At 32.1% G+C, this 27362-nt stretch overlaps 3 protein-coding genes and 1 pseudogene across 6 annotated transcripts; 1 reads left to right on the forward strand and 3 right to left on the reverse strand.

Annotated features, from left to right (window-relative positions):
- Positions 1–3878: 3878 nt before the first annotated feature.
- Positions 3879–5899, reverse strand: LOC148212501 (uncharacterized; annotated as a pseudogene). Its single transcript, XR_015789900.1, has 5 exons — positions 5777–5899; positions 5443–5640; positions 4441–4554; positions 4174–4342; positions 3879–4069 (listed from the first exon to the last, which is right to left on the reverse strand). The product of XR_015789900.1 is annotated as an uncharacterized LOC148212501 (transcript).
- A 1747-nt stretch (positions 5900–7646) lies between these two features.
- LOC111010839 (endochitinase EP3) lies at positions 7647–9001 on the reverse strand. Its single transcript, XM_022284410.2, has 2 exons — positions 8505–9001; positions 7647–8223 (listed from the first exon to the last, which is right to left on the reverse strand). The coding sequence occupies exons 1-2, from the start codon at positions 8920–8922 to the stop codon at positions 7817–7819; spliced, it is 825 nt and encodes a 274-aa protein (XP_022140102.1). The 5' UTR covers positions 8923–9001; the 3' UTR covers positions 7647–7816.
- A 5602-nt stretch (positions 9002–14603) lies between these two features.
- Positions 14604–18108, forward strand: LOC111010834 (uncharacterized). Of its 3 annotated transcripts, none has more exons than XM_022284407.2 (4): positions 14604–14762; positions 15290–15603; positions 16680–16925; positions 17579–18108. In XM_022284407.2, the coding sequence occupies exons 2-4, from the start codon at positions 15346–15348 to the stop codon at positions 17903–17905; spliced, it is 831 nt and encodes a 276-aa protein (XP_022140099.1). In that variant the 5' UTR covers positions 14604–14762; positions 15290–15345; the 3' UTR covers positions 17906–18108. The 3 variants fall into 3 exon arrangements, with proteins under 3 accessions (XP_022140099.1, XP_087978211.1, XP_087978212.1); XM_088122085.1 differs by having other exon boundaries at positions 15302–15603; XM_088122086.1 differs by having other exon boundaries at positions 14630–14762; positions 15270–15603.
- Positions 18109–19010: 902 nt separating this feature from the next.
- Positions 19011–22977, reverse strand: LOC111010890 (Signal recognition particle, SRP9/SRP14 subunit). The gene is made up of 4 exons (XM_022284466.2): positions 22820–22977; positions 20345–20438; positions 20152–20261; positions 19011–19426 (listed from the first exon to the last, which is right to left on the reverse strand). Exons 1-4 carry the CDS (start codon positions 22820–22822, stop codon positions 19277–19279), a joined length of 357 nt encoding a protein of 118 aa, XP_022140158.1. The 5' UTR covers positions 22823–22977; the 3' UTR covers positions 19011–19276.
- Between the last annotated feature and the right edge of the window lie 4385 nt (positions 22978–27362).

A 27362-nucleotide genomic window follows, 5' to 3' on the forward strand; every position in this document is an offset into this window, starting at 1 on the left:
AAGTTTTCTTTTTCTTTTATTTTTCCCCAATTTCCTCATTTATCCACTTCCATAAATTCAAATCATTTTCATTTCCTCACTTTCTAAATCCTAAATTTTGATTTTAATATTGAATTTAAATCATCATCATGTGTAGCGATGGTTTATCATCATTTGGTTTATTTCCTCTTAAGTTAGCGTGGGTTATTCTTAAAGTAGTTATAAAAGATTAAATTTATTGTAAAAAATTAGTTAAATGGCATGTTTGAGAATGACGGTAGATTTTGTAAAAGTAACTCAATTATAATAGATTAATGTTTTTTGAGGTGACTTTCATAAAAGGTGATTTTCCATCGTCTTAACAAAAATTACCTACCAACCAAATAATACTTCAAAGATCACTTTTATCTCTTTGCCAAACACCATCATTTTAATAGAAATGTGTTTTTTTTATGATGACAAAAGTGATTTTAGTCCTGTCAAAATTACTTTCAAACGTACTCTGAACTTTAAGGTTAGATTAATGACTTAACATGATATTAAAACATGAAGTCTTATGTTCAAATCATGATATAAATGAGGGAGGGTGTATTTGTGAGTGATTTTGGCATGATCAAAATCACTTTTGTTATTGTCAAAATCACTTCCCTTCCCATTGATCATGTTTGGCAAGTTAAAATTTGATTTTAAGAATGATTGGTGTCTTTGAGAGTGATGATACTCGAAGTATAATACATCACTGTCTATTTTCTTGAATTTTTTGGTCTATTAGTACTTTTAAAATATGTACATTGGAATAGTCATTTAAATTTTTTTTTTTATTTCAAGACGATCTTGATTCTCACATTAGTTCGAGTAGCTAAACATTAAAGTTGCAACACATGCCAAAATATAAAAATTTTTAGAACTCACCGATCTTGAAGATGTACAAAACTCTCATGTCAAGGCAAAGTGAATTTTGAGGATATTATTACCATTATTTATGTCCAAATTTAATTGTCTATGTTTGTAATTTAACATTATTAACAGAATTTAAAATAGTTATAAATATTGAGAGAAAAGACTCCAATATAGTTGGATCTTTTTTTTTTTTTTTATAATTAATGAAGAGGTGATGTGAAATATCCCAAATTGCAATTAATTTGGAAAAAGCAAGTCGTAATTATTTCAACGCGGTTCCCAAAAAACACAACCTTTACTGTCCGTACAACATTGAATTATTCTGCCTCATTTTGACCAAGATGCTTAATTCTTTAAATAAATTCGTAAAATGTTTCAAATCTCATTAAATTAACACATGCCGTAGTTTAATTGGATAAGAAATATATTTTTAATGAAAAGATTTAATATTCGAATCCCACTCTTATATGTTGTTGATTTAAAAAAGATACATTTATATATCATTGGAGAGAATAATTATTATTTTAGTATTATAATTTAAATGTTAATGATGCATGAATTATGAATACTTTGATGAGTTGAGTTATAATCTTAGAATTCATTTGTACTTGAATAGATTTTTTTTTTCTTTTTTACGGTGACTTGGATGAATTATTATTTGTGTTAGAAAGTGCAAAATGATATATGTTTATATTATTTATGCAGTTTTGTAATAATAAGATCTACACGTACCTATTTAAAAAAGAAAAATATGTATAGGTTTTTTTTAGACATTGCAAATATGTATAGTTGGTTAGCTATAATTGGGCTGTTATTAATATTTTTTTGTGGATGGTATGTTGTGTTTTTTATGTTGTTTGTTACTTTAGTTATATTAATGTTTAAATATTTGTGTTCTTGTAGTGTTTTATTATTATTTTTTATTTTTTACAAATCTCACTATTTTTTTATGCATTAACTTCCGTCGGTAAGATTCATCTTTTTCCTTGCAATATATAGCACTAATAAGTTAGGATAAAATTGAGGTTTAAATTTTCTTTTTAGTCCAATAACTTTTACATTTATTTTATTTAACCCTCAATTTTTCAAATATTTATTTTAGCTCCTAAACTTTGGTTGCTATCTACTATTTACTCATCTAATACTTTACTTTAACTCTTATTAAATAGTCTCAATTCAAATCTACACCAATGAAAACACATTAATGCACATTCAAAGTCACATTGAAAAGTAAAGTATTAATATATTTTTCAAAACTTAACTATATATATATATATATGCCAAAGCGAGCACAGTTAAGCGTCAATTGACATATATATTCAATCAAAACGTGCCAAAGCGAGCACAGTTAAGCGTCAATTGACATATATATTCAATCAAAACGTTGTAAGTTTGATCCCTCACTCCACATGTTGTATTAAATAATAATAATAAAAACGTAGAAATTAAAGTAAACATTTTAAAAGTTTACGAGCCAAAATGGAATAATCTCAAAATTCAAAGACAAATAAGGTCTAAAACTAATTTAATATTTTTCAATATATTCCTTATAATAACACCTCCTATTAAATTTGTTATTTTTAGAATATAATGCTACAAATATATGCTACGTAAACGTTTCCAATATTTAACCTATATGAGGATTACAATTACGTTTCAATATTGAACTACTAAAATAAAAATTTAACTATATTCAATCCGCTGAGATTATAGAATTATTTATCTAATCGAAATTGTCAATTTTTCAATGCAGCATGGAGAATTTATCCCTATTGGTTTAACTAGAAAAAACAAATTGTAATCCTAATAGAAATGAGAGACAGAGGGTCTATATAAATCCAAAAGGGTTAACCAAAAGCTCACACTCATCGCAAAGAAAGCCAAATTCAGAAATGGCCACGCCGGTAAGACCCAACCCGAAACGCCCAGAAACTTCCGGCGGATCATCGCCGGCGGCGCTGACCCGATTCTGTGCGATTGCGCCGCCTCGCCACGGCGGCGGTTCGAGAGCCCAAATTCAAATTACTCTGCACACCATCTATGAAGACGAGACGGAGACGAGCAAGAGCCAAGAAAACGACGTCGCAGAGCGGCGCACCAAAATCTGCCGCCGCCATTATTGTACTTATAATCGGAAGAAAGCTCCGTCTTTCTCTTCCATCCTTGAAATGTTCTTAATTAGTTAATTAATCAATTCAAATTTAGAACCCCCCACCCCTTCAATAATTTTGTTCCTCTAATTTTCTATTTTTCTTCAGCGCTATTAATGGCGTCCATCTTCGCTTTTGGGAGGTTCATTAAAACTGTTAATCTTTTTTGCTCTTTTTTTCTTTCTCTCTAATTTTTCCTTCTTCTCCTAACTTTTGTGTCATTTTTTACCATATTATTAGATGTTATGTTATTATGATTATTTTTAGCTATAATTACAAGTTTGGATCCATCTAGCACGTTAAGACAAGGTTTAATTTCTAACCTCCATAATTATTTAACTCAAAAGAAAGGAAAAAATGTTTGTGGTAGGTGCCTTTGTTTTCTTTAAAAAGATAATTTCAAACTAATTATTCATCAACCTTTAGAGTTGTGCTGAATTAATTTTTATATACATAAATTCTTTTATTTAATTTAACATTTTGGCCTAAACTCATCTAGAATTAGTCCACTAAAAATAATTTAAAATTTAGAAACTACTAAAAACTTCTAAGCTTGATATTTAAATTTAATCTTACTATTTCAGTGTACTAAAAGAGTTACAAATTACTGTTGAGATTTTTTAGAATCAATGTTAGTGTGGTTTAGCTATGAAAATTGAAAGATGATACCACAAAGTCTAAAGTAGGTAAATGTAAACTAAAAACATTATTTTATCACAGTAATAAAAAGATGCGTAAAAACAGACACTTCTATATATATATATTTGACGTTACTTTATTAATTACAAATAGATTGGAATATTGTTTTTTTTTATCTTTACTGGGAGAAAAAAAAAACTACTCCGTTTAATAAATTGATAAATTTAATAACCTCAGATGAATATTAATTTGATTCACCATGTATGATTAGTAGTCTTTAATTGTTTATGCAAAAACATTATTTGCTTTTCTAAAATCCTCAATTTTTTCTCGAGAAGCTTGACTTCGTTCCGAGCTTCAACTTGCTTCGACCTCAGCTCATCTAATTCCTCGTTCATAACCTGCACTTAATATCATAATTTAGCTGTTAAATCAAAGATTTCTTCTCTTTTTTTCTTTCACAAAATAAAAAGTTAATTATTTTTCCCATTTAATTTCTTTATACTTTAACTTGTTGTTGAATATGTTTTTTTGATCCCAAAGAGCTCCAGAGGGCTCCCCCCACTGCAGCATTGGCCACAGCCTTGCCTTCTGATTTCTCTGTGAATCTCTTCAAAATCTGTTCTGTATAAATACAAACGGGAGTTCTTCATCTGCTCATGCAACTTCTCGTTCTGTTTGGTTTCCGAGAAAATCAAATAGGAAAATTAATTAATTCATATATATCCAGAAACCCACAAGAAAAAGAAAAATTAAGGATGGATTTAAGTACAGGAGCATCAAGTTCATTAAGTGTTGTTCCACCAGCTTCCCTCTTGATCTCCCTTAATAGCCTCTTCTCATTGGCCAAATTTTGGCTTCTATGTAGCATTAGGAACTGCAATTTCTGTGTATCCAATTAATTATTTCATCCATATTTTGGTTACCAATGGTTGTATTATAATTTTTTACCTCTGTAAGAATAGTGCAAGTTTAGTTGGAAGTGACTACAGGGACCAAAACATCACAAGAATAAAAGTTGAAGAGATAAATATAATAACGATGTGTTTTAAGTTTACTTTTGTGAGAGTCTCCATCTAGAACAAAGGATATTTGGCATATGGAGAGTAAATATTACTAACGTCTTATGTCTTGTGGGTTAATAGAAATCTCTACTTATCATCGTTATATTTTTTAGAAGTAGAGGAGAGAAATGCGGGAAAAGAAAAATAAAGAACGAAAAAAAAAGTTAGAAAAAATAACTCGATATCAAATTTTTAGCGAGGTAAACAAAAATATTTTTGGAAGGTAAATATTACTTTTGCCCCACAAAATATAATCTACGAGGTAGAAGTCGGGACCATCGGAGCATGTGTGTCGAGTGTATATATATATTGTTCTTCCTATAATTAGTAAGTATTCTAACCAAACTTTTTCTTTTTCAACTTTTTTTGCAAAGGCTTTTAAAATAATTTGTAGGACCGACAAATACCAAATATGATATAACAAGGTAGAATTCATACTTCAGACAGTATATAAAATCTACATATGAACAATACTTTCATATACTTTCTCAAAGAAAAAAAGAAAATTTCATAGGTTTGATTCTAAGTTATTATAATTTTGAAATATAGTTTAAAGTTTGGAAGGTTAAATTTAGTTCGAGTCTATAGATTCTCATGTGTTTGATTGGTAAGTTTGCTCTCAAATCTATATAAACAAACTTTTAACGTCATAAATTTAAAGTTATACAAACTCAACCCATAACGCAGAAATATAGTAATTATAGTGTTACCTGCTTATCAAGTTCATCAGCTGACAAACATGAAATGGGTGAGGATTGGGCCCTATTGGCAGTGTTTGCAAAAGAGAGCTTATCCAAATATAACTGCAGCTTATTTAACTTATCCACCTTCAAATCTACATCTTCTTTGATCAATCGTTCTTGAAATCTTAGAAAGCTTACCTTGTTATTCATTTCCTTTTCTTCCAACTGCACCAATTCATTTAATACCAAAAACAAAGCCTTATAGGCTATAAATGTGCAATATATTGTGTATCTAAATGAAAGAGAAGTGAGATTCATGCAGGTAGAACAATATAATTATGAATATGTCGTCGTAGCATACCATTTTTTGAGAAAGGGTGTGGGAAATCTGATCATAATAAGAAGATTGCTTCTCCATTTTTCTGCAACTGCAACTGCAACAATAACCTTTTTTACTTCAGCTATATTACTGTTTAATGGTGGGATTCGCAAAAGGATATGCTAATTGAAGAGAAGGTAAAAAAAAGAAAGAGAGAAACCAAAAGAGTCAAATTTGGTGTAATAATGAGATAATATTTTGCAGCGTCTCTCTTGAGAAAGAGTAGCCATGCAATAAGACAATACCAGGCCACTAACTAAATTCAACATTTCAAACTGAAAAATGGGTCAAATCAGGCTGCCCACTTTGTTCCCTTCCCTCTCAAACTTTTACTTATCTTCTTTCCTTTCTTTTTGTTTGTGGAACATAGTTTAAGACATTCTGAGTCCAAGATGATCTTTTAAATCGGCCAAAGTTTATTTAGTTTAGTTACATTTTTTTGTTAAGATAATGTAGTTTTCCACTTTTCAAAATGTTCCTTTCGACTTCAATACTTTAAATTTTGGTCCATTTTAATTCCTAAATTTTTAAAAGGCTTATTTTGGCCTCTGAACTTAATGATTATTTTAGTGATTTCTATTTGTAAAGTTTTAACACAAACTCTACGCATGACGAAAACTTTTTAGTATAAAGTAATATTACATCTTAAGAAATATATTAAGTGTAGTGTCGTCGTGTTCAAACTGTGATAGAAAAATGATACTAAAAATAAAAGTAATAGACGATCAAAATTATCACTTTTTAAAAATACATTGATGAAAACGAATATTTTAAAATTATAAGGACTAAGATGAACTAAAGTTGAAAATATATGAACCAAAACGAAAATTTTGAAAGTACATGGACTGAAACAGTACTCTAACCTAGATTTTTTAAGGTTAAACAATGTGTAGGAGTGTGAATTCGAACCTGTAACCTTTTAATTGATCATATATATGCTTTAATTAGCTAAATTATACTTAGGTTGAATAATAATGTTTGACCGAGAAATTGATCAAGTCTATTAGCGAAGCTTGGATTGATGATACCGACAAATAAAAGGACATGTAAAACAAAGTTAGCACTCAGACGCGCTAATTAGTACTTATGCGATCTATACTTGAGGGAGAATATAGTTTCGTCTACCTTGCTTGCGTGAGAGGCGAGGATCTTATTTATAGATGTGAGCTTCCAACAGGGCTTCAACGACTCTTCGACCGTCCAAGAATTGCAGCATCTTGTCTGAAATCTTGTTTCGTGCTCGCGCCTGCAGGTTCTCTTCATGGTCAGCTTGTCCTTTGAGAAGGTCGGTCGAGATGGAGAATATAGCTCAGCTCGATAGACAATGGTCGAGCCACTTGAAATCTTCTTTAACAGTAAGTCCTCGTGATCTAGTTATTCCCTTCATCTAACTGTGTAATGATTTCTAATGTTAACACGTGACAAACGATAATTCATCCCAGCATTATACTCAAATGAATAAAGAGCTCTCTATCCCACATATATGTATCTATTATTTTTTCTTCATTTTATAGTATTTCTAAATTTGGGTTGATCGTTGGCTTTGTTTTCGTACGAGTAATTAGAAATCACAATTATCTACACTCTCTACCTTACAAATTATACCATATACATATAAACTATGGCTTATTTTGCATGTGTCACTTATATTAGTTTTGTCACATAACTAGACGAGAAAAGATATAAGTATGCTGATTTATTACAAGGGAGGAAAAAAAACAAAATAAATTAAATAAAAGAGAAAAGAACTTTCGGGTGAGTTTTGAGTTTAGTTTCGCCATTGAATTTGTCTTTAAATTTCAAAATTAGGCACTTTTGCCCGATTATTTGTAGCAAAAGTTACACAATGAAATAGGTTTGAATTTAAACTTTATTAATTAAAGAAAAACTTTCAAAACTCAAATTAAACATCAGTACATCTCATATGAATCTATATTGCATGAAAAAAGAAAAAAGAAAATTGCAACTCCCAGAAGTTTATTCTTTACTTTAACAATACAAAGCTGAAAATAATTAATTATTCTAACATGTCAAATTATCTCCCGGGGCAACTCCAAGTTGGTTACAGTACTGAGTGTAGAATTGGATCCGGCGTTGGACGGTGGCGGAGTTACCGCCGTCGCACTCGAGCGCGCCGTTAATGGCCCGAATGGTGGCTCCGAAGCCCTGGTTGATAACGGGTCGGACGAAGCTCATCCAGTACCACAGCGCCGTCTTGAAGGAGACGACCGGGTCGGTTGCGACGATTTCCGGGTTGTTTAGACCGTCGAACCCGATGGCCTCTCCGGCCGGACCGTAGTTGAAGTTCCACGATAGCTGGATCGGGCCGCGCCCGTAATACCCCTTGCTCGGGTTGCATGGGTATTGGGTATTTTCCTCGTCACAGTAGTCCCCCGATGGCCCATTTATTTCTTCTATGAAGCAAAAATCTATGTTCCAACAAAAAAAATATAATAAAATTACTTAATAAGGCATTTTAAGTTTAATCAAATTTATCTTTGATGAACCATTATTTGTTTCTTCACTTTCAAATGCTATTCTTTTAGCTCATTAACTTTGCAGGGAAATTATTTTAGTGTTTCTTAATTAGTTTCTTGTTAATTATTTATTTATTCTATAGTTTCTAAACTTTCAGAAATTTTGTACATACTTTCAAGAAGCTGAAAAGCAAAAAACACAAAATAAAATACTTTTATGAAACGAAGCTTACGTCCGGTCTCGTGAGTGACGTGGCCGAAGAAGGCGGCAATTTCTCTTTTAGAATCGTCAACAGATCCAATCCGTCCAAATCTATCGAACGATTGGAGAGCCTGAAGAAAAGTTGCTCTGCTGTAGAATCCCCGTCCGGCGCACCCCGCGTCGGCCTGGTTAATTATACCGTTGAAGAACTCCTCCGTCACGAAATCAGCCACGACGACGTCGTTCACGCTAGGGCTCAGCGGCGGAATGTTGCAAGGCCCCTCCCTGCACCCGCTCCCGCAGAAATCTTCTCCGGTCCCGCAGAATCCGAACCTGCTGCAGCACAGCCCCGCCGCGCACCCGCAGTTCTGCGCCGCCGCTCCCCCGATTACTCCGATAATCAGAGCCGCCGCTAGCAGCAGCGACCTTTTCGCCGCCGCAGCACCCATTTTTAATTTTCTGAGGGGGGAATTTGGTGAAGTGAAGAAGAAGAAGAGCGATGGGAGGGAGAATTGTGAGACTGAGGAGAAGACGGAAGGGTATTTATACGGAACTGCTGCGCGTGCTGTGCGTGGGTGTGATGAGAGAAAAAGGTTGTTTACGTAATTTCAACTTATGCGACTCGGATTTTTCAAACTTCTCTCTCCCGATGCTGTGGTGGACTTTGATTTGTCAAAGGTTATTTTGGTCCTTTCCATTTTCTCATTTTAATTATATATCTTATCCGCGTTTCAAATTATCATTAAATAAGATAAAATTTAACCGTTAAAAGAATTACAGCCTAGAGAGAAAACAGAGTGAATAATTATCAAATTTTTAGAGGAGATGAGTAGAAAGATATATGCTAATTACGTGAGATTTATAACGAAAGATAAGCTTTAACTTTATTATTTTTCTTTCATAATTATTTTGGTTTTTCTGTTTTTTTAATATATTATTTTGTGTTTTAAAAAATCAGATATATTTGATAATTATGTTTATTTTTTTTTTCTAAAAATGACTATGCAATACATTTTTCTTCTTCATCCAATTTACTTCAAAATATTTATTAAATAATTAGAATAAATACAGAGAAAGTTTGAAACAAATGAATAGAACCTAATACAAAAATCATGTAGGAGATTTACAAACAAATTAGATATTACATAGGAAAGAAAAATGATACTTATTATGGACGAGTTTGGAATAAACTTGGTACGGCGAAAGATGCGGTTTTAGCCAAATAATAACACTTTATAAAATTTGTATAGTATTTAATATAATTACACCGTCAAGAATATTTTTGAAAACTTTGGAAATATTGGTTTTAGAGGGAGCAAAAGTCCTCATCCCAAAATTACACTCAAGGTGATTAATTAGTAGTGAATTAATTCAAATGATTTTACATTAGGAACTAAATAACATATCCAATCTTAATTATGAAGACCAAAGAAAATCCCCTCAGTATGAAAAAGCAAGCAAACTTGTTGCCTCTAATTAATTTTTGGATAAGTCAAAGTGGTAATAAAGAATCAACAAAGCATTTTTATAAAAGTATATTTTCTCCAATTTCATAATTGGATTCCAATTTGAAAAAGACTGGAGCACCCAGAAAAGACTTTTCTAGATCAATATTGAAATTCTCACAATAATTTATATGTGGAAAAAAAGGTTTGAGTATGAAAGGATGATATTAATTTTCTTGGACATAATTAAAAAGATAAGTCTGTGCAAAATATAAATATAACTGTTGGTGGTCGAAAACCAGGATCGATACGTGTAATGATCATATACTCAGTTTGGGTCAATCCAGTCACAGCAAGGAGACCAATTGCTCCACACCGAGCTTAGATGAAAGCTAACACTTTATCTGACCTCAGTTCCAACCACCGATTTGGGGGTACGACAGCCGTGATTGTATGTCGTAACAATCCAACGGTCTTATCTCTCCGGCTTACCTATAAAAGGGACACTTCGTCCATGAACCAAGTAGGAAATTCTCTCTGAGAACAACCTAAAGATTCTGAGCACGCAAATTTGGGTGTCGGAATGTTTGTTCCTTGTACATATTCATTTGTGAACACCTCTGCTAATTGTCCACATCAGCTTGTTGAGTTTGACTGGAAAACAAAATCAACAATAATATTACAAAAATATCGTTCAGATTGATTAATTCCATTACAACTGTTCGGAATTGTTAATAAGGTTAAATTACAAATTTGTTTTTGTATATTTTAAATGTTAATTTAGAAAAGAAACATATTCTAAAGAGTTTATATGAATTTTGTTGACTTTGACTTGAAGACACCCATTGTTAAAGGGTGTTGGCCAAAGAAGAGTCTAATTCCACTTCTTCCTATTGGTTTGAATGGAGGAGCAAATTAAATCTCCATTCAACCATCTATATTCTACATCTTAACTTTGGAAAAAAATGCTAATTTGTAGCTCAATTAGTCAAACATTATCAATTTTCTTTCAGATTAGTAAATTTAAATCTCTAAAAGTAAGTCAAGGACACGAAACAACATGTGGTATTAATATCGTAAATGATATAATTTAATACTTGGCTTAACCTTCCCCTCTAATAAGTCAATTTGGATTCCGGATATCTTCAAAAAAGGGAATTTATTGTGCAAAACGATGTGATTCGATAGGTAATTTGTGTCTAACGAGATCAAAAAAAATTATGTTAAAATACTAGTTTGATCCCTGTACTTTCAACTTTGGTTCATTTTGGTCCACGTACTTTCAAAGTGTTCATTTTGGTCAATGTACTTTAAACTTTGGTTCAGTTTAGCCCCCTGTATTTTGAAAATGTTCATTTTAGTCCATATACTTTCAAAAAGTGATCATTTTAGTCCCTCTTTATAAAAATTTAACACATATTTTACGTACAACGACAACTCTTTAGTATAAAGTAATGTTTACATTTGAATAAATATATTGATTTTAGTGCCATGTTGAAATTGTGATATAAAAAATGAGATTAAGAATACAATTAAGGGACTAAAATGATCATTTTTTAAAAGTAGATGGGCCAAAATGTACATTTTGAAAGTACGGGGACTAAAACGAACCAAAGTTTAAAGTACAGTAACCAAAATGAACATTTTCAAAGTACGGTGACCAAAATGAACAAAGACTGAAAGTATGGGACCAAACTAGTATTTTAACCAAAAAAAATTATTAACTAGAAACAAGAACAAAGTCACCTTTTTGATCCGACTTCGATTCTAGTGAATGACGATTTCACCTCATGAATAATCATTCGTTTTCAGAATAAATTGAATAATTCTTTCTTAGGAAGAACAACCCCTTAAATTTAGTTATTTTTAGAAAATTTTTTTGGATGATCAATAGAGTAAAAGTCAAATATTTCTCTTTTCATTTTTTTTTAAAGATATTACATCATATATATTGAGAAGTTGATCATTCATACCTCATTGAAAAATATGTATGTGTGAACTTGTATGAAACCCACAAATATCCTCCAAACACACAAAAAAGTAAAAAAAAAAAAAAAAGGCCTTTATAGTGGCAAACAAATTGGTTGAAATTTCTTATATTTAAGTACGTTTTCTTTAAACCTAGGGGGAGCAATGAATTGATTTTAAAGTATAACCAAATTTTTTTATAACTGGGAGTTGAACCTTTGCTCTCCTATACTCTCCGTCTCAAGGCACCGACCCAAGAGACATCCAGAATTTTTTACTTTATTTCAATGCAATTTTTATGCTTTAGATTTGGTTTCTAATTTGGTGCTTATAATTATGTTAAACTTTGTAAATTATGTAGGAAATAAAGTAGAATTTAGATCACACCATCATGGTTGAACCGCTCCCTTGAAAGCAATTTCGGCACGATTATGGTGCTAAATCGTATATTAGCCGACAGGGGTACAGTAGCCGAGGGGGGCTCGAGCCCCGCCTCAACTTTGAAACTTTTGGATTATATACAAACTAATGTGTTAACTGAATATAAAACTCTAGATTGGCGTAGTGGAATATGAGACCAAGCCTCTACTCAGTTCCCAGCGTTCGAATGTTCTTGTTAAAAAAAATTTTGCCTTTAAAGTTACCTGCGGGTGTCTATATATATTATTAAAATATAAAAATAAATATTATATTATAAAATATACTGCATAAAAAAATTTTATATAAATATGTCAAATTTTTTACATTTTTATCAAATTTTCGAGTTTTTTTTTATATAATTTTTATTTTGAATAAGTCGACAATTTTGAGATTAATTGTCTAAGGTGCATTTTTTTTTAACTTTAGTACTATGAATTTGAGACTATTTTTAATATAATAGTTAGTTAAAAAGACAACCAAACTAAAATTTTTTATCTGCAACGTGGATTACGATTGTAATATTTGAGATCAAATTTGTAAAAGATATTTACAAAAATGACCTTGTCAGCCTCAAGATCATACTTTTATGAATTATAAAAATTACTTACATGTAAATTAATTGAAGCCCCCTCAACAAAATTTCTGGATCTGTCACTGTATGCCGGTTGCTCAAGTCGAACTCAGGCATACATTCGGCGATGGAATCGAAAAACCCGTTCATAAATTTTTTTCAAAAGCCCATAATATTTCCCAAAGCTTGATTTAGTTTAAAAAAAAATGTTTTAACTTTATTAATTAAAATTTACAAAACAAAATGAATTAATTATTTAAAATGTTAAATAATTAATTATGTAACATTTAAATAATTAAAAGGAAATAAAACGTTTTTTCAAAAGCTTCGACACATTTGTCATTCCCAATAAATTATTCCTAAATTATGTTTTACACAATAAAAAATCCACCTATTTTCTTTTTATAGTTTTTTATTTGGCTCTTCTAAACTCTAATATGGTAAGCTAAAACATTTGGCAAAATACAAAATATTGATTCATGTCAAAGTAAAAATAATAGTAAACTCAAACCATATAACCCAATTTGAAATTAAGCTGATAAGAACTAAATTTACTTCCAAAATGTACTTAAAAATTTTAAAAATTAAAATTTAATATGCTAATACCTAAACTATAACAAGTAAATAAAATTTTGGTATGTTATTAACCAAATTGAATTTATGCCCAAGACTAAAATTTAAAATGTGCACTTTCATTGTAAAAAAAAAGGAAAAAATTGCACTTTCGTTGTAATATCAGCCATGAGTCGTTGATGTCAGTGGCGCTCTCTCACTCTCATCTTCAGTAACGATTCCACGTATTAGATGTATCCGCATAATTTATTGCCGGAGCCACATAAGCTAGAGCCAATCGTGCACGTTTCAGTAAAGATTCTGATTAGAGGAAGAAGTGTGGAAAGAAATTTCACCCTAATTTTTTGGAGCGGGAGAAAACATTTTGAGTTGGTCATCGTTAATCACTGACTTTTTTTTAAGTATAACAAGTGGGAGTTGAGGAATGGAACTCGTGACTTTTTAGTCAAAGATAGATACTAACTATTGTTAGATAAACTCAGGCAGCTAGTCAATTCCTTTTTACTTAAGGGTCTAGAGAGTAACTCTGGTAAGAGAAGTACTTTCTCTCCAAAGTAAATTTTTTTTAGATAAAATATTAGTTAACTATTACTTTTAAGTTTTAACTCAGTATTATAATAAATTGACAAGCTTTTCTAATTGGAAATTTTTTTAATTTACAAAAAAAAAAAAGGTCTTAAACTTACTTTTTAGTATGTTTTGAGTTTTCTTTTACTATCTAAATTTGACTGAACCTATTCTTTAAAAACTTTTTTCCAAGACTTCTAAAAAAATGTTTCAAACATTTCAGAAAGTTATTTTGGTTGACACATTTGGGAAATGTTTAAATTAGTCCAAATATCAAATCGTTTATGTTTAACTTAGAAATACTTTCTATGTATAAAGAAATAATCAAAATATTTAGAAGTTACTTTCTCAAATAAACTTTTTATTCAGTATGTGAACACTTTATTGAATCAAATCACTACATATTTTTTTTTCACTAATTAACTTTTTACGAACACAAATTTTCAACCTTTAGAAATATAAATAATATCTTGACTAATTGAGTAACGGTCGGTGGAAATATATTTTGATGGAAAGAAAAATGGTCATTTGGGCTTAGGTAGTTAGCCCAACTTCCCATTCAGAACCTAAAGCCCATCTCTTTCTGAATCCCTATCGTCTGTAATCTGTTCACTCCACATTTCTCTGAAATCTTATATCCTCCATTTTTTTCTTCGCCTCAGACCCATAAAGCACGCATTTTGCTTTCCCTCCTGCTATGAACCATCGGAGGAGCCTACTGGGGAGTCTTCGCCGGCAGCTTTAGGTAACCCTCCTTCTATTGTTTTAGACACCGAAACCTGTGATAGCTTAAGAGGGGAAACTCTGAACACACAGAATTCTTTCCTCTTTCTAAGTCTGTGGGAAGGAAAGCGCTAGATTTCATATCGAGCAGTTCCTCTTTTTCTTTGCTTAATTTCTGTATGCGGGTAAATGTACACTGGGAAATATTGAAGAAGGACAATTGAGGCTTAGACAAGAATTGCGTAGATTAATGATTGAACAAACTGTGAATACGAAGTAAGGAAAGAAATTTCCCATTTCATAGGCTAAGCTTTTGGATTTTGTTGTGGTTTAAACAAGTACGGGGAATAGGAATACAAGTTCACTTCATTCAACATTGTTTTCTTAATTTTAAAATTTTGAAGAGATAGCAAAAATATGTTAATATGCGGTTATGGAGCTTTCAGATGGGTTTTCCTGTAGTTTTTTTCCCCCTTCAGTTATACATTTATTTTATCCGGTTATGTTTAGTAATTTTCATGATTCATAGTTCATACTATGATATTGAAGCTTGGACATCAGGGTGCTGGAGCTTGGCATGCGATTATAGAGGTGTTTATCAAAGGATGAGCAGCATGCAGATAACTGCTACACAGAATTCTATTTGTTCTAGTAGATCAATATGCATTGCTTCTAAGTCAATATATCCATCATTTCGAGCTACTCGCTCCCGTAGTGCTCTTGTGAACCTAAGTGCCAATGCATCTTATTTCAAGCAAGGTCTACCAGTATTGAAGTATAAACATCGGAGGGCTGGATTAAATCACCAGCATACCCCAATTGTTTCCTTATTTGGTAGCAAGGGAAAGGAAAGTGGTGATGGGGTGAGAATATCTCTAAATTTGTGGTCATTTGTCATCTATTCTTTGATTTATTTCTTATCGAAATAACTATTCGTAAAGTTTTATTCTCTGATGGCTTTATCTGCCTGTAATAATTTGTATAGCTTTCGTCTTTATTTCTTTCCTTTTCTTTTCCTTTTATTTATTTTATTTTCTTTCAACAGTTATTTTGGAAGTTCTAAAAGAAAAAGATGTTTATAGTTTGGTTCACAGAAGTTTCTTAATGATTGAAGGAGTGGTAGAACCAAAATTGTCTCTAATTTAGATTGTATGATATGCTTCTTGCAAATCTTGTGTGTCTTTTTGTCTTCAATGAAGCTATGGTGGATGGTTTTAGAGTACATTTTAATTGCTGAATTTTCACCAATCTGAGAAATTCAGCTTAACATTGTTATTCCTGTCTTGTTACTGACAAATGTTCAGCATCCATCATCGTGTTAATTTTGGAAAAGTCAGCAATGGAAGTTTTTTTCATCAATGCATGAACTTTTCGTGTTTGACCATAATTTTCTGATTTTATGCTCTTGATTTTTGTGATATATCTGCTTTGGCTGTTTCGCCATTTTGTGATTGATACAGATCCATGTCTTATCAAAAATTCTTTTTTATGGTATCTGTAAACAGTTAGTTTTGTAAGCAAGGTAGAACATCTTAAACTTTCAAATGGATTAAGATACAATCCATGTGATTTAGGTTACCCTTTATGAAGATCAGGTTTTATGACAAGAAAATGTGTTTGATATGATATCAACAATCTTTTTCACTCTTTATTCATGAATTTTTCAGGATGCATGAAATTATTTCCATTCACATTTCCAGAAGGGCAACAATTTATATTAGTTTTTTGTAATTTCTTTTTTGGGTTCAAGTTGTTTGATGCGAAATACCCGATGGGGAATGGTTTGGAGCGTCTATTCATTTTATTCACTATTATGTGCATGTCCCTTGTCTGGTCTAAAGTTTAAAATCTGTAAATCATGACTTTTGAAGTTAGATAGGCTGCTATATAAGAGGCATCTGTAAATATTGATATAGTAATAATACTTTGTATCTAGCAGGGTTCTCCGTGGAAAACTTTTGACAAAGTTGTTGAAAATTTTAAGAAGGGGCGATCAGTAGAAGATGTATTGCGACAGCAAATCGAAAAAAAAGAGTTCTATGATGGTGGAGATGGTGGCAAAAGACCTCCAAGTGGTGGCGGTGGCAGCGGGGATAGCTCTAGCGGATCTGAGGATGATAGCCTTGGAGGAATTATTGATGAAACACTGCAAGTGATTTTGGCGACCATCGGCTTTATTTTCTTGGTAATAGTCATTGTTACAGGAAACAGGGCGTTTAACTAACCAAACAGAAAGTAGAGAAGTACACTATCCCAAGTTAATAGAAATTACAAAAATTGCTCTTGAGTTGGCTTGGTAGTAAAACATAGAGTTCATATTTTACCTTAAGAAGTCCAGCTAGAACTATAAGCTCTAACCGCTCGTGTTTTTTACTTTTTAGTAGTCGCATCCCTTCGACCCTTAAAAACGCGTTCAACTCCTCTCATAAGAATCTGGCAGTAAGCTCTCACTGAGACAGTACCTGGTAGGTTATAAGAAGCTCTCCCTAGATTAGATTCTAATTCATATCTACTAGCTAAAGAAACTGTTGTGTCTCTAGAATGCATTTGTTGGAGAAAAGAACTAAGCCTAACTGGGTGGTTCAGGTAAAATGAATATGATTAGGGAGAGAATCTTCATATTTCTCTTTTCACATCATTACATTAGGATTGATCAAGCCAAATTACATGCTATATATTCCATAACTCAGAAATCTGTGAAGGAAAATGATTTTGAACTGTTCTTCAGACCATGATATTTTCCTTTGTAAATTTTGGAGGAAAATCATGTTGCTTTGTATGCATATCTGGATCTGGTTTGTGGGTTGTGTAGTTATGTTTGCTTATTTGTTATGGCAGTACATTTACATCATTAGCGGGGAAGAGCTGACCCGATTAGCGAAGGATTACATAAAGTTTGTATTCGGAGGAAGCAAGAGCGTCCGATTGAAGCGAGCCATGTACAAATGGGGAAGGTTTTACCAGAAACTGACTGAGAAGAAGCAGTATGATGAATACTGGCTGGAGAAGGCTATTATCAACACTCCAACTTGGTGGGATCATCCTGACAAGTACAGGCGTGCTGTAATGGATTATATGGAGTCCCAGTATGAGAATCAGCATTCTGCATCAAATGTAAATGATGATGCAGAAATGGATGTCTCAAATTCTGACGATGAAACATAGTTCGATCGACTTACTTTTTGTTGGTTTCTTTTAGAGATTTTAGGGTGTTCAAAAAGTTGGATGACTTGAAAATATTCCTCAACTGAATCCCATCTAATACTGTTTGGGCTGGGTCAAATAAATGGAAATTTTATAAGTTGTATTTGGTTTTGAATTGAATCGAACCTACAGGACATATTATTAATTTTAAAATTACTTTTTTACTTACTGTGCAATTACATACAGATATGTTTAATTTTATTTTATTTAATAGTTTTTTATGGATTATTTATTCTACCACCACCACTAGTCAAGATAATTTTTTAAATCTTGGTTTAATGTTAGAAAATATTTAAATAAATATTTGAGATATTATCATTTACTTTTTCTTATTATACAATACTTTTAATAAGATCATATATAGTATACATAATTTGCATTGATTTAGTACCCCTCAAAGGCCACATTGAAACAATGTTTTGATTATAGATGTCCGATCAACTCCTTTGTCTCAATGCATTTTGAAGAGAATCAACTAACTCAAACTTGATCTCAATGCATTTTGAAGAGAATCAACTAACTCAAACTCTGAGTTTGAGTGACATTTCATTCCTAACTCATTCATTCATTCTTTAATATCTGTCAATTCTATTCTTTAAAACAAAAAAAAAAAAAAAGAAAAAAAAATCTGTCAATTCAAACCTCCATTTAGTTTAACTCAAACTTCATCCTTGTCACTGATAGATCACCTAAGTTCGGATCCATAAGTAATGACAATTGCCTCCTAAAGACCTCTACATGGTTTCACTACCACGTGTTTGTACCAGAAAAAACAACTTATGAAATTCTATAAGTATTAAATAAATATTTCTGTTTATCATCTATAATTCTCCCTGTCATGGATAATTACTTACACGCGGTCGATGAGCAAAATTTACAGCAAGTCGCAATTCTTTCATGAGTGAGACTAGAACAAGATTTATATGGAAAGTTGGAGGGAGAACAGCAGCTGAGATTTCCTTCCACAAGTTCTCAGGTGATTCACAAACAATATCAACATCGTCATTGCACATTTTCAAATTTTTCTATGGCTTCAAGGATGAGAGAATGCAAAATTTCCAGAAAATTCCACAGTAAAATCACATGTATATTTCAAATCTTTTTTCTTTCAAGGAAAAATGGCTAAACAAATAACAAACTCAAATATTTTTCAATTCCTGAAATTCCAAAATCCTACCTCTGCCCTTTTTTCCTCTGCATTTTCCTAGAAAGATGGGGGAAGCATAACACTCATCAGGTCAAAGGATCAGAGTCATCGTAAAAACAAAAGGGTAAGTAAGCCAAGGAAGCAACTCTAGTTTGAGGATCCTTCAGAAGCAAGAGAACCCCCCTTCATACTTTCTTGGGTTTTTTCTTGGGATCCTTCTCTGCCGCTGGTGCCTTCTTCTTCTCCTTCCTCTCCCTCTTTTTAAGAGCAGTCATGTGGGCTTTAAGAATGGTTGAATAGGAAGCTTGAAATTTCAGGTGATCTTTTGCCCCAACCTTTAAGAGCAAATGTTACAAATGCTTCAGATTCAAGAAAGTTAGAAACCTCCACAAGGGTGGTAAAATCAGACCAAGAGTAAATATGTAAGGGAATCAAGATTAGGTTAAATGCAGTTTAAACGATAGCATAGATAATAAGATCTGAAGAATGTGAAATGACTACATGCGGCGGTTTGGTTTCTGTTTACCAAGAAGAATGAAATGAATGGGATAAAAGATAATTCGAAGCTCCAGAGACTAGAAAAGAAAAATAAGAAATGAGAGGGGGATGAAGGGAGTGGAATCTACATTACTTCTTCAGTATTGAGCAGCAAGATGGTATAATAAACGTCAATCTTAAATGCCTAGATTTCAATTTGAGTTCTAATTCTATTTCTTCATTACTGATCATGTCTACAATATACAAGTGCCATCACATAAAAAAGATGGCATACACTAAATGATAATTTATTAATGAAAAGTGAACTGTGCCCGTCCTTAATTTCCTAAAATCTAGCAGAAGTTCTTTAATAATCACCCCACTCCCAGGATGCATTGAGTTGTAATATGAACTTTGTGTAAAGCATAAATAAAATAAAATAAAAAGATGTCTAAACGCAGCATCCTCCACTTGGATGGGTAAGAAACTTTAGCTGAGTAAATTTAGAATTTACTAGAAAAACTCGAATGCTCGGGCAAAGTTTTTAATCCAGAAAAGAACTAAATGATGAGCCAATACTCACTGAAGTAGAAATTGTCTTCTTCCCATCAGTTGCACGGATGAGGCACCTGTACTCAATAGGTTGCCCGGCAGTGGTCATTTTATTTCTCTGCACCTTAGACTTCAGTGATGCTACAATAATATGAGATGCAATATAGTTAAAGAATACCACAAAAGATTCAAGAAACTAATTAACAATGCTGATATACACATACATCGTTTCAGAGTAACCCACACAGAGCCCTTCTCGGTGCTACGCTCAAACATGCTGGTAAGTTCATTGAGAAAAGGGTCTAGCTGCAATAGAACCTAAATAAAAAGAAAAAACATAGGAACTTAACAGTGTCATAATCAAGCCGAAGTATAACTCTTCAATGAAACAATTAATGCTAATTATACACATCTCATTATCCGGATCAATAAATTCCATAAATAAAGTAATTTTGAGTATCGTCCAAATACCAGTGAGACAATGACTATACTTGATATAGCATTGTAATCTTTCTATTGTTGTTTAGCAGATTATATGAGGTAGTCAGTTTTCCATTTCACTAATTAGCTGGTTGTTATATGCTTCCAGTCATTTTCTGTTACAAACAGTCCATCCTCTGCAGTAGTTTCAGACTTGAATGCTATACAAGAATATGTCTTCTACAAATTTGAAATCTTCTGCCGAAGGTGATTAAGAGAGCAGAATTTCCTGGTTCTGCACCAAAGTGATTTGAAACTTGAAAGCACCATGATCCTGGTCTGTACTCTGTACACGAGTCTTCCATGTATAATCTGCAAGATGTTGGCACTTGGCAACAACATTCCATCTGCAGCAAATTTTTGGCAACTGTCTTCAATTCCAATAGTGGTCCTCTCTTTGGAGGAAACTTATGAGTGAAGTCCAACAAGCAATCTGACATCTTTTTCCAGTAGTTGACAAGAAACAGAGACTTTGATCAAAGAAAAACATAGGAGATTTGATTGAAATAGGAGATTAAACAAAATACCCTCAATCTAAGTTGACCATAGTGGAGTAATTATAAAAATGTGTGTAAAGCACTCTAGTTGTGTCATGTTCTTATTTTTTATTTTTAAAAAAGCACTCCAAATGAATAAGATCATACAAATCACAAAAAGACCTATACTTGTCATTGAAGATTCTATAATCTCTTTCCTTCATATGTGCAATAGGAGAGCTCTAGAGGCAAATTTCAGTAAGGTCGAATGCAGCAGCAAAGTTTTGAAACCCTGAAACAGAAACTTTTCGAAGCACCATCATTTCAACACTAAGCGTATGATAAACATTATATAGTATAAGTGGATGCCTTGGAATAGGTATAGAAGTTTTCCCCGCTGAAGAGGGAGAACTGACTGATCTGCTCAGTGAGAAGCTGAGTTAACCAAGGAAATGTTGGAGTTCATATGATCCAAAAGCTATACAAATAGTGGAAACACTTACCTTTTGACGAAAGAATTTGTAGCATTCAGTGATCATCAAATTCCTAAGTGTTGATTCGCTTCTGGATTTAATGAAAGCTGGTTTTATTTTTATTTAAAAAAAACGTTAAGGAACCTAATAAGATGCCTAAGACAGATAAACCCCAAAATCAGGACTTATCCGTAGCTCAATACAGATTCACATTTAAAAACATGAAGATTAAGTCCATAAATGAAATATTGAGTGAGAGGGATCCTAAATTCTTGGACCATTGGCAAAGAAAAATTTAGGTTGCATGAGAAAGTGTTGGAAAACCTTTGTAAGACTAATGCAAAATATGAAGAAGCGGCAAACAGGCACAGGTGCACCAAGCAAAGAGAACCTTGGGATGGTACATCTAGTCCTGATGGAACTTGCAACGAACTACGTGATGTAGTTCAAAACTACCAAATATCTTACATATTATTTTGTTCAACTACCAAATATCTTACATATTTTTTGTAGTCCAGTTCCTCAAGACTAATCAAAGTACCATGCCCCAGATGAATGCCAATTGGCCAAAAAAAACCAAGGGTGTGATATAGCACTTGAATTTATTCTATTGTTGTTTAACCAATACCATCTGTTGTTAGATGTTTTTTGGTGTTTTCTATTGGACGGGATTAATTCTATTAATCGGTCGTTTGCTATAGACCAAAAATCCATTGAAGAGTCTCTTCTTGGCAAATTCAGCCATTCTTTTTGCCAAATCTGAATAAGAGAATTGAATTTCCTGCAACAGAACTGAATTCACACCAAGACTTTCAACCAAATTAGATATTATTTCGTAATTAAAATCAGAAACACAACTAGGCCCAATTTTCTCCGGGCTTAAATAGAAAACCAACCATCGAAAAGCGAGACTGAGCCGAAAATGGTGGAACTGGAGAAAAGGAACAATGCAGTACGCGCCACTTGAATTTCATTCATACGCACAAAACTAAAATACAAGCCCATAATTGCAATAATCAAACAGCAAAATCGAAAAGGCACACGCATATATATCCAAACGGAGGTAAAACAAAGTTAGTCTTCTAAAAAGCATCAAAACCAACGCAGAGTGCTAGATAATTCTGTTAACTAGGTCAAAATTACGGTATCAAGATGAATAATCGAAATGCGGAATAGGACAGCGGTTTCAAGAATTCCGAAGCACCTGTATCATGAATATACAGAAGAGTTCAATCAGGAGATGAGTGAGACGAAGAGAAAACGGAGTTACCATGGCGATGGTTGCGGAGCAGATCTTGAGAAGTCTGTGTAACCCGATCGATCGACGTCCGTTCAACGGAGATGACGAAGCAGTAGCTACGGGTAGAGCTTTCTTTCTTGCTTACGAAATTGGGCTTCCTGTGTGATGTTCTTTGTAAAACATTGGTGTGAACCGGTTCAGTTTATTCGAACCGATATGTTTGGTTCCGTGTATGAATGGTAACAAACCGTACATATGGCATCCAACATTTTAAATGTTGTCGATACAAACGTGGAGGTGATGAAAATGCAATCGATAGGTATTTTTTTGAAAAATTATCAAAATAGAAAATCGTAAAAAATATTTAAATTAATAAATAAGTATTTCATCCTTTCTAAATGAGTTAAAAATTATTGATATATATATACTGTATGAATTAGTGATATTTTCGTATTTCGTCGATTTTTCTACAATATTACAGAAATGTTGATTTATCCCTTACGTCAGTGTTGAATTCATAGATACAATGAAATATCGATATGTCCACGGATATTTAATACCTTAGTGGCATCAAGTGTGTTGTACTTTCAATTGGTTTATTTTAGTTAAATTTTACAAATAGGGACTAAAATGACCACTTTTTAAAAGTACATAAATTAAAATAGTAAAATGAATACTTTGAGAATACAGAGAATAAGATAAACAAAAATTAAAAACATAATAACCATCAAAATGAACATTTTGATGTATAGGATAAAAATGAATCAAGGTTGGAACTAAAAAGACCAAAATAACATGTTAACTCATTCACATTTTACAAACCTAATTAAAAATAAGAGTGAATTTCTAAATAAGAGTGAATTTTTGAGGGAAAGAACTTTTTCTTTTGTCATATTTTTCCTTTGGCAAGCTCGAACTCAGGTGGTCAATACTCAAGTCAGTTCGAGTTTGATTTATACTCAGAGAGAGATTAGTTTCGTGTATTTGAGAAGTAAGACGAAACTCTTTATTTATAAACTTTGGATTTCCGACATCACTTGTGGAGCAGTTACAGCCGTCCTATAAATCAGAGTGTTATTGGAAAAGTAGTCATATGTAAGAGACATGTGGTGTTGTGATCCTCAACTTGTCCTTCATGAAGGTTGGCTGTTGAGATCTATATTGGTCGACTCGACCTAATTTACGAAGTTCAGGATGACTAATAACATATACATCGGCTTGACCAAGGAAAGGTGGTCATTCTCTTTTCTCTTTTGAAGCTTCCAATCTTCATCTTAGTGAACTTAAAAAAAACCGACCATAGCTTGACAATTATTATCTCAAATATTAATAGTTCAATCTACACTTTTGTAATGGTTGAACTAAAAAAAACTAAACATATGTTTTAGCTTGTGAATTATTATCTCAAATATAAATGTTTGAGTAGTTTTTTTTTTATAATCAATTTAGTTGTTAGGGATTAATTAATCCTTATGTTTTAACATATTTCAATTTAATCGTAAATGTTAAAGTTGACAGATGATAAACTTACATTAGTAAAATTGACATAAATTTAGAAGGAAAAATATAAACTAAGAGAATAAAGTTTTCCATTATTCATCCAAATTTTAGAGAAATAAGTAGATATTTTGAGTTTTCTAAATTTATCATCAATCAATTTTAATATTTACGACGCTAAATTAAAACGGTTTAAATAATTCGCACTAAATTAAAAACCTATCAAACGTTAGGGACTAATGTTAGGTTATTGCTAAAAAATGATCCATGAATTGAAACAAACTTATAATGTTAGGTTATTACTAAAAAATGATCCATGAATTGAAACAAACTAGTTATTACTAGTAATCAATTTGGTTATTTCAATTTTAGATTTAATGGTCTAATTTAGAAACACATATTTTGATTTTGAGTATTCTTATTTAGTTATTATAATGGGAGAGACATGAGAATTCAATCTCCAATATTAATGATATTTTGACTGGGTTCAACAAGTTCGTTGGTAAAATTTTAGTTAGATATATTTAATTATGTGTTGGACTCAATAATTTACGTAAATTTCCTCGACCCAATATCTAAAGTTCAAATTTCAAACATTATTTGTCTTGAGCTTCCTCTTGATATTAAGCACGAGCAAAAATTAAAAAAAGAATTCAGATAAAATCTAGTATAATTTGAGAGCAGGGGAGGGAATATGGAATTAAAGATTTCGAACTTTTTTTTTAGATATATATATTTTTTTGTTTTGTTTTTGTTTTTCGACATGGCCTGTAAAGCCGACGCCCAAAACGACGACGAATTCCCAATAGAATTCAGGCGACGACATGTCTGTAGAGCAAAAAATAAGAAAGAAAAGAAAGAACTACAGGAACAAAAAACAGAATCCTCTTGGGCAGAACCAGAACCTCCATTTTCTCCGATCCTTCTTCCAAAATCGTCTCCAGCCTCCGGCAATTCGAACCCGGCTTTTGCTTTTCATACGATATGTACACCGCCGGCGCCACTTCTCCGCCCCATTTCCCCACGCTCCTCCCCTCCTTCATCATCATAATCACCGTTCTTAAACCTACCTACAAAATGTTCCCGAGAACCAAACAGAAAAAACACGTCCCTCCAAAAAAATTACAATCAAATTTCTAAGCGGTCGGGTCTCGAGTCTTGATTCGCCGATCAGAAGATTGAAACAATTCTCGGGATTTGAGGAGAGCGAGGGGTGGATTGTCGGTATAAATACGCGATTTGCGGGGGGAGGGGTTGGAGAATTTTGGGGGAGGTTGTTTCGTTGGGTTGGCCAGGGGAAGAAATTTGATTGGTCCAGATTCTGCCATGTCACTCTTTGACCTGGTCCTCCAATTTATGGAATTTACAGCGACTCGAACCCAGCGTGGGTTCCTGTTCTAGAAGGATACGACGTGGCAGAAACTGCCGTGTCTTCGCGTGATCTGGCTGCACGTGGCACCCTCTGACCGTTGGATGGTTGACAAGTGGGATGAGGAGAGAGGATGATGGTTTTTACATTTGGGCCCGGCCTTGATTGAGTTTCGTTACGGACGGGAGTGGATAACGTGTTGAAATATCTAAATTTAGTTGGTATTTAAAGATAAATTATTTTTAAAAATTATCTACGTCCTACTGTCTGACCTTTTTTTTTTTCCTGAAAATTCATTTTTGACTTTGTACAGTAAATGGGAAAAGTATTTTTTTTTCTTCTTAAACATTGTTTGTTGGCAAAATGTAAATAAAACATTATTAGCTTAAAAAGCTTTTTCTAAATGATTACAGCAAATCTGTAAGTATCTAGTCATAAATGTTATTTTTTTATATCTCTTACTTTATATTTCCATATTTGTTCTTATTCATATTTTTATATGTGAAGATTGAGTTAATGAATTAAAGTTCTGTAAATCGAAAATAATTCAAATATGAAACATAAATATAAACAATTATGTTATCGTAGGTTTTGAGTTTTCAATATGTTGAATTGGTAAGAGATATTATAAACTTTCAAAAAGAAAATATATTTATCGTACAACAAATAGTTGACAAATAAATAATATCTTTTTGATTCGATATCTTAAATGAATGATAACATGCGATTATAACACTTTGAAATTCATCTCGTCTCGTCGTAAACTAAAAAATCATCTTATTATATAGTAAATGAAAAGATAAACTTATTTATCTAAAAATAGGAGATGTGTTTTTAATCTGTATTAATTTTTTTTTTCAATGCAAAATTTGTATATTAATCAAAACCATTATTAATTGGCACACAAAATAAGATGGTTCCTTTTTAACTGATAATTTTCCCATATTAAATTAAAAATAAAATAATTTTCAGCCGCCACCTGCATGCCACATGGCACCGGTCGTTTTCTGCTGGCTATTGTTTATTGGAACAAAAAAAAAGGCGAGGAATTTTCTTCCGATTATAGTTAGACCAATTTATTTTTTTTATTATTTTTATTTTGAAAAAAGTAGTTAGATCAATTTATTTTTCCTAAATCGCAGTTTGTATTATTTTTTTTAAGGACAGTTGAAATATCTAACGACGAATATCAACACTAACTTTTGTTGTAAAGTTATAATCATATAAATATATATTTTTTAAAATAATGTCAAAGTCTTCTAGCTTTTATTGAACTCAACAAATATTAGAGAAAAAAGATAAGATATTAGAGAAAAAAGATAAAGAAGATAAAAGTAAAATAATTTGACCACAAAGATTGCTCAATTGACCATTAGTTTATTATGGGTTTAACCGTTCAAGTTGCATTTTCATTCCTTCAATAAATTATTTAACAAAAAACTTAAACATTACAAGTATTTGTTTATGAAATTAAAAAGTTTTCATATACAAGTAGTTTTATGAATGTTTTTTTAAATACATAGAAAATTGTTTCTAACCCTATACAGTCAGTCACGTCTAGGTCTTTCATTAAAAAAAAGACAGACTTACATAGAAAAATTACAAGAATTAGTCATATTACAAATTTAGTTTTGAATTTTAATAATTATATTATCTTAATCCTATTAATCTTAGTTTTAAAATTTTAATTTTCATTATAATTTTGTT

The sequence above is a fragment of the Momordica charantia genome (assembly GCF_013281855.1).
Source record: "Momordica charantia cultivar OHB3-1 chromosome 3 unlocalized genomic scaffold, Mcharantia_2.0 BLBB01000003.1, whole genome shotgun sequence".
Lineage (NCBI taxonomy): Eukaryota > Viridiplantae > Streptophyta > Magnoliopsida > Cucurbitales > Cucurbitaceae > Momordica > Momordica charantia.

Excerpts from the sequence above, each read along its gene's own strand:
- LOC111010839 (XM_022284410.2), bottom strand. The coding sequence starts at position 8,922 with ATGGGTGCTGCGGCGGCGAAAAGGTCGCTGCTGCTAGCGGCGGCTCTG. Across the intron at positions 8,224-8,504 it reads CGTCACTCACGAGACCGGAC|ATTTTTGCTTCATAGAAGAA; the intron begins GTAAGCTTCGTT and ends GTTGGAACATAG.
- LOC111010834 (XM_022284407.2), top strand. The coding sequence starts at position 15,346 with ATGAGCAGCATGCAGATAACTGCTACACAGAATTCTATTTGTTCTAGT. Across the intron at positions 15,604-16,679 it reads GAAAGGAAAGTGGTGATGGG|GGTTCTCCGTGGAAAACTTT; the intron begins GTGAGAATATCT and ends TGTATCTAGCAG. Across the intron at positions 16,926-17,578 it reads CCATCGGCTTTATTTTCTTG|TACATTTACATCATTAGCGG; the intron begins GTAATAGTCATT and ends TTGTTATGGCAG.
- LOC111010890 (XM_022284466.2), bottom strand. Across the intron at positions 20,262-20,344 it reads GTGGGTTACTCTGAAACGAT|CATCACTGAAGTCTAAGGTG; the intron begins GTATGTGTATAT and ends ATATTATTGTAG. Across the intron at positions 19,427-20,151 it reads AGAAGACAATTTCTACTTCA|GTTGGGGCAAAAGATCACCT; the intron begins GTGAGTATTGGC and ends TTGCTCTTAAAG.